Here is a 13,728-nt window from a genome sequence, read left to right on the forward strand (position 1 = left end):
AAAAAGGTCTTTTTTAGAATAAATAAAATATCTTTCAATATATTAATATAATATCTTTCCAGGAATCTTCGACATTATATTATTTTTGTACGAACATTTCAAACATCATTCGAATAAAATGTAGAACACTGCAATATGCCATTTATTTGATCATATTATATATCATCACGACACATTTGAACCTTATCGTATTCTCAACTAAATCTATATAATATAACGTGAACACATAGGTTGGTAATATTTTCTGTGTCAAATATTGTTCTAATAAAATATATTACATGACAACATACTTACAAGCGTATTTACATTATAATATATATTACTTTATTCATTTTTCATATAATTTATTATTAAGTGCCTACTTACGACACTCCAACTTACACTGCTAGGGATCTGATTGTGCAGGACTAACCCGGCGTAATTTCTCCCATAAAATATCATTAAATTGCATATTTTTGCGATGGTAATATTTAATAAAAATATATATTTGGCCGGTTGTTCGTTTTCTTTTTTTATCATGTTTTAAACCCACTGTGTATCAATAATAATAATATCAATTTTATTTATTACAATATCAGCCGGTTCTTCGCGTTTATTTTTCTTGTTGCGTTATAAATTAATATAACGTGAAACTAATTATTTAATATTAGGTACCTACAATATAATCGTACAAAATCTTCTATAGCGTTGTCTAATCAAACTTTGACGAAGACAAACTGATTGGCAAGATATTTACGCATAATAATAATATAATATAGATGTATACAGTCCAATTTAGTCGTGCGCAATATTGAAAATAAAAATAAATACATTTTACCGCAATAAGTTGTATTCAATAGACGTAATAAGTCGGTCCGCTGTAAAAATAAATAAAACCGTCAAATGAAAAACGATATCAGTATTATGAGAATTTCATTTGAGCGGGTTCAAAATTAATTTCCTGATGCCGGGCATTAAACGTCTCAAACGAATAAACTCGCGTTGGACAATATTCGGTCCGGTGTCAGGTCCCCGGACAGATCTGTATATAGTTACATCTCACTCAAGCCGCGAACATCAGTGCATGCGTATATAAAACGGTAAAATGATAATAAAAAGAAAAAGAGATAACGTTTTTCATTTGGTGAAAAGTATTTTGTATAGGTATATACGTGTAATATAATATATTATATACGAGACATTATATTATGTAAGACGGCTTCCGAGGCAAATAATGAATGAACGGCCGGATTACGAAAGCTTTAAAGACGCGAATGTGCAGAACCTATATGTTTTGACGACTGCGTTTTAAACAGCGGTAACCTCAGTAAATCCGTAAAATCGTGACGGGAAGAGCGAGAAAGCGGTGTGCGCCCCGGAAAATAAACATATTATTATTAGGTATACATATAGCGAGGATAACGTTCGGACGACGGCGAACATTCATAATAACAGTTTCCCTCGGCTTTAATATTGAAAAATAGTGATTTTTTTTAGACTCGGGTCTCAGCACGTGGTTGACTCCGGTCGTTAAAATCCTATAAATAATATATCTCCCACCCGTTCTGCGCTACTGATTCATTATTTCGACCGCGTAATATATTTTATTATATTACAATATATTATTATACAGGTACCTATAATAGCTGCACAATAAACCGGGCGCAAGGTTGTAATAAAAATGACGGAACACCACAGCGTTCTAGACGATTAATTAAAGCGCCACATTAACCTGAACATCGCATTTCCCTATACGCCCGCTAATGTTTATACGTCTGCAAAGTGTGTATAAACACGAATTTATCTCGAATCGGTAATCATAATATCCTTAAACTTACGTCGGATCACAGTACGAACACGTCAATGAATCTATATCAATTACGTCTATTCAAACAAATCCATGCGATATTCTTATTATTTACATAATATAGATGAAATCGATAGTCGTGGTAAAGCGCAATCTCGTATAATAAAACGTAAAACAGTTACTCGCAGGAAAATAGTTATCCTCTATACTCCGAAATAACACTACGTCTTTCATTAGTATAATGGTTTGAGATAACACAGATTAAATATGTTAGGTATACGTGAAATAGATTAGTTACCTATTATTATAATAATATTTTGTCGATTGATTTTAAAAGAGCTTAAATAATGGATCTAGGACAATTGGTTCCCACGAAAAAAACCAACGCGTGCATACAATTGGCCCCTGTCATAATTTTATACACAATTGCCTATTGGTTGCCGGTTTGTAAGTTAAATACAAAATATTGTTTGAGCATTGTTACTGTTAGTAGCGTTATACTTTATAACCAATCAAAATGCGTCTATCTATTATGATATATTATAATACCTATTCATATATCTGTTCAAAAATGTAATAATTGATTGTTTTGAAGTATTATGTATTGGTGGTGTTTTCGAAATATTTATTTTTTTATTAGAAGATACAACATAGATTATTGGGAATAATATAATATACAGAAATATTTATTTGGACATTTTTCTCATTGATTTTTACCTCATGCCCTTATATTAAATGTATTTTATTTGTATTATACGAGCGTTAAAACGGTTCCAATTTATTAGTTGCATAGTATGAAAGTATACTAAAAATAAAGCATATTGAATGGGAATTTTCTAGAACTATTGGAAATATAACTATTATTGTATCATTAAACTGGTAATAAATAATGTATGTAACTGGAATAGTAAATGTAAGTATATTATATTTGTAGGCCTCTTCTAGGTGAATAATAAGCTGAATATTAACTATAAAGCACATAATAGACTTGACATTTCTATTTTAATAAACATTAAACGCGTTGATGACATTTGACATTGAGTATAAAGTATACACATTTTATTTATTCGAACACGGTTTCTACGATACGAAAAATAGGCACTAAGTATTTGTTTCATATCTCGGGCATTTAATTTATGAGATGTAATATTATCGACGTTTAATCAAAATTTGGTTCGCGGACATCTCGCTGGTGTTTTAAACTGATTCAAAATCAATTTAACGGTTAGTGATAAATCAAAATGTATTACCGTTGTAATAATATATCTAATAAGACGAATACCTGCACATATTTTTAAGTCTCACCCCGACCACGTGTTACCACGGACGATGCAGTGCGATAATATTATAATAGAATAGCGAATCTATAATACTAATAAATAGTAATACGTAAGACCGAAACTAATATAAATAGGTACTCGTCCCTGACAGGTTAGGTGTAGAGTGTGATGGAAATAAAATAGAAACGCCAAGTCACGTCAACCCTTAAATAGATCACCTCCGATGTGTCGCGACGCCGCGGCTTACGGCTTATATCGAAAGTAGGTCAAAAAGGGCAGGAAGCAGCTGTTTGAAAATAACATTACCTATTATTGCCTACTATACTGTATAGAATTTTACGTTGGGGTCACCTTTTGAGAAGCAGAAACCCGTCGTCTATGCTACGGACCCGAATGGGGTGAGGGGAGGGGGATGAACGAGAAAAGTATGATAACATAACAATATTATATAATACCTACGTAACATAATAATCATTATTTCCGACAGCTCGTTAAGCATACGGCAGGGAAGAATATAACAATGATATTACAATACATATTTTTATATTATTATATAAGTAACCCTACCACCCATCCTCATAAGGTGCGTTTGAAGTGATTTTTTCTGGTAATTATTGTCATATTGTTGTTTTTCGTTTCGTTTTGTTTTATTTTGACTTATTGGTATTAAGATCGCCTCGGTCGGTCGGTGCAGTTCACCCAAATTATACGTCGTGCACATATTGTATATAGGCGCCACGGCAAACCTAACATCGGTCATGGACCGTCTGCGATCGACGTTCAAGCGGTCGCGGACGCCGACGGGCGCAGAGATGAAGACGCAGACCAGCCTCGAGGTACCCAAGCAGGTGCGGTCGGTGTCGTTCGACGAGATCAAGCTGGGGTGCGCCAAGCGGGACGAAGACGCGCGCAAAGAGCGGACGTCGGCCGGCGGTGGCCACGCGGCGGCCGCGTCATCGCTGCGCGTGCCAGCTGGCGGCGGCTCGGGACAGCGGTCTCGGAGTTTCGACTCGTCTGCCGCCGCGGCCAGCACCGGCGTGGCCACGGGTGACCGCGACGACCCGGGCGTCTACCTAGAGGTTCCGTCGTCCAAGCACCAGTTGTTCCACCGGCGGCGGTCGTCCGGCGAAAAGGTGCCGGCCGCCGCGGCTTGCGTGCACTGTGCCTATCTGGAGGAGCTGTCCAAGATGAACAGATCGTCGTCCGGTGACGAGAACCAGAGGTATTGGCAACGCGACGGGCCCTAATGCGGTGACCTGTTACGTTGTGTTTTTGATTTCTACTACTTCAGTCTCGTCATCTCTGCCGACACCACCGATATAGCACGCGCGCAAGGTGATTAGTTTATCGCGAGCCGACCGACATACAATAATAACATGATGGCTTCATCCGGAGTAGGCTGGCCCTTAGCTTGCATTATCATGGGATTCCGAATCATAGGCTACCCACTTCAACCATTATAGCTGGGTCCTGGATTATTTTGAACATTACACTGGTATTGGGTCCTGGATTTGGTTTATTTATTTATTTATTTGTTTATGATGGTACATTGAGGTACACGTCCTGTTATCTGGGTAATTGGGTACCTACCGGTTTTTGGAAGATCTTCTATGCCCTAATATAATGTTTCGAGTGCGCCCATAAAAAAAAATGATGAATATTTAACATTCATTTTTATTGATAATTGTATTATAAATTTGTTTTCTACTTAAATGATATTTTCACGAGATCGAATCTACGTTTTTAATTTTCTGATAGTATCAATTGTCCTCAATGAATGTACTTTTTTTTGGCTATATTATTCTAAATTTTTTAGGTATTCGATAAGAAGATTAAATTGAAAATGTGATAATTTAGATTTTTTTAATATAATAAAAAATATTGATAAGTTTCCGGATGAGATGGATATGATAAGGATTATTATTATATAGACTAGGCCAGGCTCTACAAAAAATATCAGAGTCAACACTACTCCGGACGCACTTGGGGAATTAAAAAGGTATAATTTTGAAAACCGGACGCACTCTGGCAACGCCCAATCTTAAATAATTAAAATATATTTAACGCGAACGGACAGTCGACTTACGAAATAGTGAGAAGTCAAACAGTTTAGATTATTTCAATGCAAGTCATTGGTCGCATATGACATTTTGAATAAATGCATCGGAATATCAGATGTGTCAAATTGACGACATATATTTGACATGCAAAATATCCTATAATATTACCACGTATCAATGACACGATACCGTTAGTACATACTTTCGGGACCCAATTAGTGAAGTACCTATAACAATACGGGACCCAACTAGTCAACTATTTTTATCATACTATATTGGGACATCCAACTCAGATGGACTGAATGTCTTAGTCTGTTGGCCACATTTTAATAGGAATTAATTATCGATCAAAATGGCTCTCAAAGTTTAAAAATGAATCATCGAATTTTCTAAGACGTTGATTGGCGGTCACGGTGATCATTCGGTTCGTACATCTGGTAAGGGGCAGAGTACCCTTAGAGGGTAGGTCTCGAGTGAGTGGTGAGTCTCCGTGCACGGTAACAATATATCGTTATTGGACACGTGGCCGCCGGAATGTGGGTATGGTTCTGGTCGATTGGTTGGCTGGTCGACGGATGGATAGCTGACAAATGGGTGGGTGGGTGGGGGTGGCGAGTGTAAGGAGCGGATCGTTGTAGTCCTTTTAACATTTTCAGGATTCATGTCCACCCGTCAGTAATAATACCAAAAACGACGATTTTTCTTTCGTTTCGTCTGTGCCCAGTTTTCAGTTTTCAGTCCTATTTATTTTATTTGTAGAAACATTGATCTAACAATTATTGTAAAATTAGTAACAGCCTAGTAAATTTTGTATCTTACAGTTTTTTTTTTCAATGTACGAGTTATGCGAGTTCAATAATTTTAAACAGAATTCTAACAGTTTATGATTCGTATTGTCATAATACTTTTTGGCTGTATTATTATAAATTTTCGATTAACAATTATCCCAGTTTTATAAAATTATATACACATTTAGCATTTTAAATTTGAAAAACACGTTTTATGTAAATATAACTCCCTCATGTGTATAATTTTAAGACTTGAATTCAATAAGTCCTGATGATATTATTTGTTTTTTAAATACTGGTAGATCCCCAGACACTGCGTGATCAAATTCAAAACTGAAAATGTTTGCAGAATTCATCACTCGAAAATATATTAAATTTGTTTATTTGCACGTAAAATCTTGATCGGTGAAAATTAACAAACGAATAACATCTTGAAATGTTGGTATTTTTCAATATCCTATTTCGAAAGTATTTCCAGTCCTATAAAAATATAAAATATATATTTACATTAAAGACGGGAAGTGTACAATGCATTTTCTAAGACTTTTATTTTACCGAAATGACGAACCGCGTAGAATATATTATTATTATACACATTAACTGAATACCGAATCACAATGACCAATATACGCCCAAATACTATCCCGCATTGTATAAGTACAATATAAAGATAATAATATATATCATCATTAATATTTAGAGTTATTTTTGTCCTTTGGGCCAACACCGTCTTCGTTGTTCCTGTGGAACACGACGTGCCGTTCATATAAAAATTCCATACGATTTTCAGTGTTGACAATTAATTTAGCGTCGATACTGCATATTTTTTATTCTCGTTTGACTATAGAAAATACAATATAAACCACTAAAATAGTATCATATTATTCAGAACTTACACAATAGTAATAATAATAATAATATTATTAATATTAAAAACTCGAAACTATTTGATTGCGCGCGGTCTCTCAGATAATATGTAGCAGTATAATCATATCGATCCCCCACTCGCACTACACCCCATCATTAGATAATACAACCATTGTTGTCGGGGCTCCCACGTGTACGCCAGCCATAATAAAATTATATGACGGGTTTTTTGTTCGTTTTTAGAGAAAACACTCGCGAAAAGTCTTTTTTCCCTCTTATATAATAACCAAAACAAATTTTTATTTTTATTCGCAACGGAACTTTTTTTTGTAATGTACAATATAATATACATTTTTTTCGAAATTACATTATGGCACATAGCCGTGGTGGATACATCGACGTACACAAGATATATATTTGCTCGAAATAACGTCGTTTTGTGTTAAGAGAAGGACTAAACATGCAAACAATTTTCCAGAGCTGAATATAACGCTGCAATAAATGAAGGTTTCGATTGCACGGGTGTTCTAGTGAATAAAAAAAAGTTCTAGGAAACAAAAATAAAAAAAAACCAGTGAGTGTTGTTGAACACTCGGCAGGAACGAAGTTCAGTGCATGTGATGCGAGACGCGGAAACATATATAGTTAGAAAAATATGAATAAATAGAGATAGAGAGAGAGAGAGAGAGAGAGAGAGAAATGAATGCTTGTTTCTGAGTATTATGAAAAAATGGTATTTTATTTTATAATCATTATAAAAGTACAAAGCAATATTATGAAATTAATCAGTATTCTCAATAACAGTAACTATTGGTTTGTGGTGGCTGAAATATGTCACATATGTTTGTGATTGAATTTTTTCTATATATCTCGAAAAAACTGCATCGATAGTGGTATTGTATCTTGTTGTAGATTCCGACGGATTATTATTGATGGTTAAGTCAAATTCTACTGAAAGAAAATCCCAATAAATCCTATCAAAAACTCAAAACCCCGAGTTTCCCCTTGGCTAGGTGGGTGTTAGTACTCTCCCGGACCAAAATCCATCAAAAAAGTAAAATCCAAAAGGGGGGAGGAGGTGCCCCCGTTCCCTAAAGCGGAAAACGGTAGTCTTCATAATAAGAATGGGTTCCCCCTTGGTCCGAGGTCTTTAATTTGAATTCCGGCCGAGTTACACTCAACTCAAAATGTGGGGGGGGTGGGGGCTTAGGTTCCCTAATGTTGAAAATTCATCTGGGGCCTAAGAAATTGAGATGCTCATTGGTTCGAGGTCTCTAAGTCGAATACCGGCTAAGTTATGCTTCGTCAAAAATAATTACTCGTTTAATGGGTCCCCCCCCCCACTCCACCCGACGGTCACCTCTACGCTCGTGACGACCGATGTTGGGTAGCCTACGCGAATGGAACCGCAGTGTTGCCAGATGGTACGATCCTAGTGGGGACATACGATAATTTTGAAGACAAGGTACGATCATCCCTCTTTCCAAACCTGGAAACACTGATGTTGCGTTTTTCATTGTTACACTTTTCGGTGTTGCGATTTTTTTCCAGCGACTCCCATCCACCTAACGCCCCATAAAGAACTTCGTTCCAATAATGACTATGATTATAACGGTGACGATTTAAAAAATCTGACACCTGCATAAGACTAAGTTGAATATTATTAGAACTCTAACACCCCCCTCCACCCCCTACATCGTAATAATATTATATTAGATGGGTGAGATGTAGTCGTACGGCTAAGTCAGCCGTGTTCGGATATCGAGCACGGTTTTGGGAATCTGAAATTCTCGGACTCTTTCGAAAACGTCGATCGGGGGGGAGGACACACGCGTGCTATTCGGTGGACGGCCGGCAGACGGCGCTTTAGCCGAAACTGACCTACGTGCATATGTTTGTGTGTGTGTTGTTTGAAAGCAGTCAGAGGTCGTTCACGTCGACGTCGGCCAGCGAGGATATGGAAGACGAGGACGACCGCGGTTGCCAGATCACCGTCACCGTGGAGGCCGACCTCCCCGACGATCTCGTGGCGGCGGCGGTCCGTTTGTCCATCGCTGACGGCGGTCCCGCTCTGCCGTCGCCGTCCGAGTCGGCGGACGCGTGCGGCAAGAGCCCACTGACGCTAGAGCTGACGCCGCCGGACGAGTATCTGCAGGGCAACCGGCGGCGGTCGATCACGTCGCCGAAACTGGAACGTCAGGAGGCGTTTGCCGTCAGCGACGCGGCCGACCCGGCAGCCGTCCGTGACCTGTTCCTCACGGTTCCCGACCTGAAGCGCGACCGTGCCGCCAGCATGGACTCGTGCTTCATCAACAAGCCCACGCCCGCCGGAAAACCGGAAGAGGTGATGCCCGTGTCACCCACCCAGTTGCTGCTCGATCCCAACTGCGGACAGCCGGGCTGCAATAACAACATCCGGTCCAGGTCCGTGGACATCGTGCTGCCCACCGACCAGCAGGCCCGATACAAGGCGCTGTCCACCAATAATCAGACGTCTTCGCCGCCATCGGCCGTACCCGCGCACAGGGTGCCGCCGGACAAGGGGTGAGTATATTATTATTATGATAATATCATTATATCGATGGTTGCACGACAAAAGGGGATAAGCGACATTAGGGTCTAAGCGACATTTATGTTATTAGCGAATAGAGGAGACTTAAATGTATCATAATGTATCACTGGTACATCAGTGTGACCATTTTATAATGAGTTATCGAATTTTTAAATTTAGGATACAAACGACCGTTATGATACGTGAATTCTAAAACACGGGTCTAAGCGACATTTTTGGGGTCCAAACGCCAATAGCAAAAAATATATGGGGACCAAGTGATATTATGAAATTAATGACGCAAAAAACAAGTGACAATTACACCAAAATTGCTGATTACAATGTCATATGATCAAAAAATCTCTTATCATGCTTCAAAATGAATTTGCTTTTTTTTGTAATCACTTACATTAGACGTGTGACGTGTCAACTAATTAATATTTAATTATATAGGTAATTTGTAGTTTGTACGATTATAATATTATAGAAGATTATAAGGTATGTACATATACAATCCTCCAATCAATTTAAATAGTATAATGTTAACAATAATATAGTATTACCGGTTCACATAACTAAGTATACTAGTTTAACTTACTATCATAATAATATTTTATATTTTTACGTAAATGTAGATAAATACTATAATTATAATAATAAAATATACTAAGATGATCTAAAACAATATAGTAATTTAGTTTATTCGAAATGATTCTATCTGATAAATATTATTATGCCATTTTACATTTTATTTTCACATGGTAACTACGTATTCAATATACATGTTATAAATTATAACATCGTACGACCTACTAATTTAATAAAAAAATATTTAACTTAAGTAATAATGATATAACTCTATGAATAAATATAATACAATACTATCTATTTATTTATTAAATTTATCAATTAATTTATAATTAACTTAACATAATTGTAGCATAATACTATTGTAAACGCATATATCTATGTATATTATTATGAGTAAATGACAAACTGCCTTAAATGGAAGGCTTATTTAATTCATATTTCAAGCCATAAATTCACTCATATTTTTACGAATTGTTCTTATTAGTAACTGATTGTACATTGTATTGTAAAAATTAAAAAAATTTCCTTAATAACTAATAGTGACTAATTTATACCTTATTTATTTTTTCTTATCCTATAAATTATAATAATTATTTTATAATAAAAGTATTATCTATTTATAGTTCTAAAATTTGTTATTAGGATTTTATTCCAAACTCCTTGTTAATAATCATAAGATTTCTTTTTTGCGGAATTAGTCCCTATTGTGACTACATTTATTTTAGGTATTACCTATTATTATTCTACGATTTGTTACAAAACAATATTGTATGTATGACTATAGGTAAACACATTTTGATACAATTTTTTTTTTGTTATTTGAGGAAAAAATTTGTATTTATAAATATTTTCATTAATAATTTACGCTAACTTAACAAAATCATTTTTAAGCTGGAGTTGTTTTTTAATTATTTGGTAATTAACTAATATTTTTTTCATTATTTAAACAGTTCTAAAAATGAAATATTTGGAAAATATTTAATATTTTATTATTATCCATTGATGGTTATCAATATATTATGTATAAGTTTAAATTTTTAAAATACATCGTTTTTTTAACACAATACCCAATTGTACATATTTTATATTTTACAAAACTACTTGTTTTATTAATTTTCTACTTATAGGAAATGTACCTAATACAGTTGCATTTATTTTTTTTAAATTATGTTGTGAATACGAATAAAATAAGAAGGGGATAAGTGACAAAAATATTTATCAACAATTAACAATTAGGGTACAAGCGACAAAAATTTAAATTATTTTATAAAAATTGTTCCTCATACTTAAATAATTAATATAACTAATTAAAAATTACACGACCGTATAAACAACAAAAATACTATTAAAAATGTACTTATAAAAAAATCTGAAAACTCAATGAAAAAAAAGTTATTTGGGCTTGAAATTAAAAACAACATAAAAATCGTTTTTTTGCTCTCCTGAAAACCTTGATATATGTCGCTTATCCCCTTTTGTCGTGCAACCATCGATATACGCAGTCAATAGTAATACAAATATGTTATCAAATATCAGTGAAAACGTGAATTCGATGTTTGTGTTCACAACGATATAATATATAATATATAATGTGTACGCATAAAACAGTATTGGTAACTACTAAAGTGTATATTTTGCTGTTCCTAAATGCAAAAGAATAATGCACTAATATTAAGACCTGCGTATTTTTTAATGTAAATTTTGAGTTTTTAATCACGCTCCATCATTTTTGCATATGCAAATTGGTTTTTGATTTTAATTTAAAATTTTAAAATCTTAGTCCATTGTTTAACCGACTATGATTATTAGATTATTAATATTTAATTAAAATTAGTAATTTAATACATTTATATTTAACTAGCGTCTAAAGCGTTTGTGCACACTACCCATTTGTTAAATTAGATCCCCGCCCCCTTTAAAAAAATAGATGTGTTGTTTGACATTTGAGTCGACCATCTGACGGGGCAATATTTTTAAGCAATCTGGACCTCTGAAAAGCACTTTATCTGTCTCGTATAGATACGCTACCGTTTGGTAATTAATATTATCGTTATATCGGACCATCAAATATCGGAATCACTTGAAATAACACACATGGCAGAACACACGATTGAACAGAAAAACGTATGTGCCTATTTCAGTAATGTATCGATTCTCCATAATAATACTTCAGAGAGTCAGTTGGGAGTGATTACATATATCACCAACTTCTGCACAGATCGCGAATGCCGATCGAAATGTTTGCCAGTAAAGCGTACGTAAGTACGTACGAGTATGTAACAATATAAAAGGATATATAGATGCGATACCCTTGTTGTTCGACTTTAATTTATTTCTTATAATATGATTGTTCGGAATCATTCTTTTAAAACCACCCACGTTATAAAGCGAGTGGACCTATAAAAAAAAACAATGGCACAGACATATCACGAGTTGAATGGCTTTTTTTAAGTGTTCAACGGTGATTCTACACAACCATGTACCTATATTGCCTATGCATTACGCCGACTACGAATTATATGTTTTAAAAAAAGTAACTGGACTGGTTAATATTTTTATATTGAGACGGAAAATGGGAATTTGTCTCGTTACGCTATCCTCGAGAGCAATTTCAAGTAAAGTTAGATTAATTTTATTATAATAGAATTAATTAATTATACTGTATATTATAGGACTAAAAATAGGTCATCCAAAACAAAGAAAACCGTGCTTTTTTTCTGTTTTCCGTCAAAATTCAGCGCGTTTGTTTCTTAGCTATACGCAGTATTAATCTTATATATTATGAATATTACGTTGTCGTTATATAAAATAAAATATTATTCTTTACTATCTCGTGTATTGGTGTGGTTATAACATGTATTCTGTAAGATTACGTAAAATATGGTCTCGCGAACTAGACTTAAGACTTAGTTTTTGCTCGTCTGTGTAACTGTTATAATAACAAATAAATAAATTTGTCATGTTTCATTATGTGTTTTGATTTGGAAAATATTCTTTTAATAAAACCTGTTACGATTCAACGTGGCGTTGCATTACATCTGTAACGTTAAGGCAAAAAAAGTTATATGTCACAATCGCCGAATTTCACAGGAAAGATGTTTTGACATTTCCATTTTTAAAATTTTTTTTTTATTAAGTGTCGAAATACAAATTGTTGGTGGACGTAATGAAAATTATGCTATTGTTCATTATTTATAATGTTACTTGCCTAATATAATCCTTTATACATGCATGGCTTATATAAAGTGTCCACATATTATATTATGAATTTATAATATTTACCTATTGAATTACCCATTGATCACAAGTCTTTTTTACTCACAAGCAAACATAACAAAGTAGGTTTTTTGTTTTCAAAAATAAATAACCCTAAGTCCAGACACGGTGAATGTGTACGCTATTTATGATTCAGTCAAAGAAAATGCTTTGAAAAATGTAGTTTTCTCCTATTTTTTTTTAAGGAATGTTTATATAATGTTTATATATCTATTCACTAAGTGTACGTGACCAAATAGATAATACTCAATTTAAAAAAAATATATTTTCAACTTACTGTCGTTTAAAACCTTGTAATATTTGGTTCAGTGATTAAATTGATCCTGGTTTAACTAATGGTTCCATTAAATTATGTTGAGAAAATTGTACGTCCATAATTTGGCTACTTGTCATTGATATATACGTTTTTCCAAAATTGTTGTAAAAAGAGTAATGCCATATTATTAGACCACGTATTATATTTAAGTATATTATAGCTAGCCATATATATATATATATATATATATATATATATATATATATATATATA

General features: G+C 34.3%; 1 protein-coding gene across 2 annotated transcripts in view; it reads left to right on the forward strand.

The window, feature by feature from the left end:
* Nucleotides 1-13,728, forward strand: part of LOC115034312 (eye-specific diacylglycerol kinase-like) — a 148,872-nt gene that overhangs the window by 37,834 nt on the left and 97,310 nt on the right. The window contains exons 2-3 of one of the 2 annotated variants that reach the window (XM_029490885.1): nt 3,799-4,288; nt 8,699-9,325. In XM_029490885.1, the coding sequence (XP_029346745.1) occupies nt 3,825-4,288; nt 8,699-9,325 (1,091 nt within the window). In that variant the 5' untranslated portion in view covers nt 3,799-3,824. The remainder of the gene's footprint in view (nt 1-3,798; nt 4,289-8,698; nt 9,326-13,728) is intronic. The other variant, XM_029490886.1, reaches the window with a different exon arrangement.

The sequence above is a fragment of the Acyrthosiphon pisum genome, chromosome A2 (assembly GCF_005508785.2).
Source record: "Acyrthosiphon pisum isolate AL4f chromosome A2, pea_aphid_22Mar2018_4r6ur, whole genome shotgun sequence".
Lineage (NCBI taxonomy): Eukaryota > Metazoa > Arthropoda > Insecta > Hemiptera > Aphididae > Acyrthosiphon > Acyrthosiphon pisum.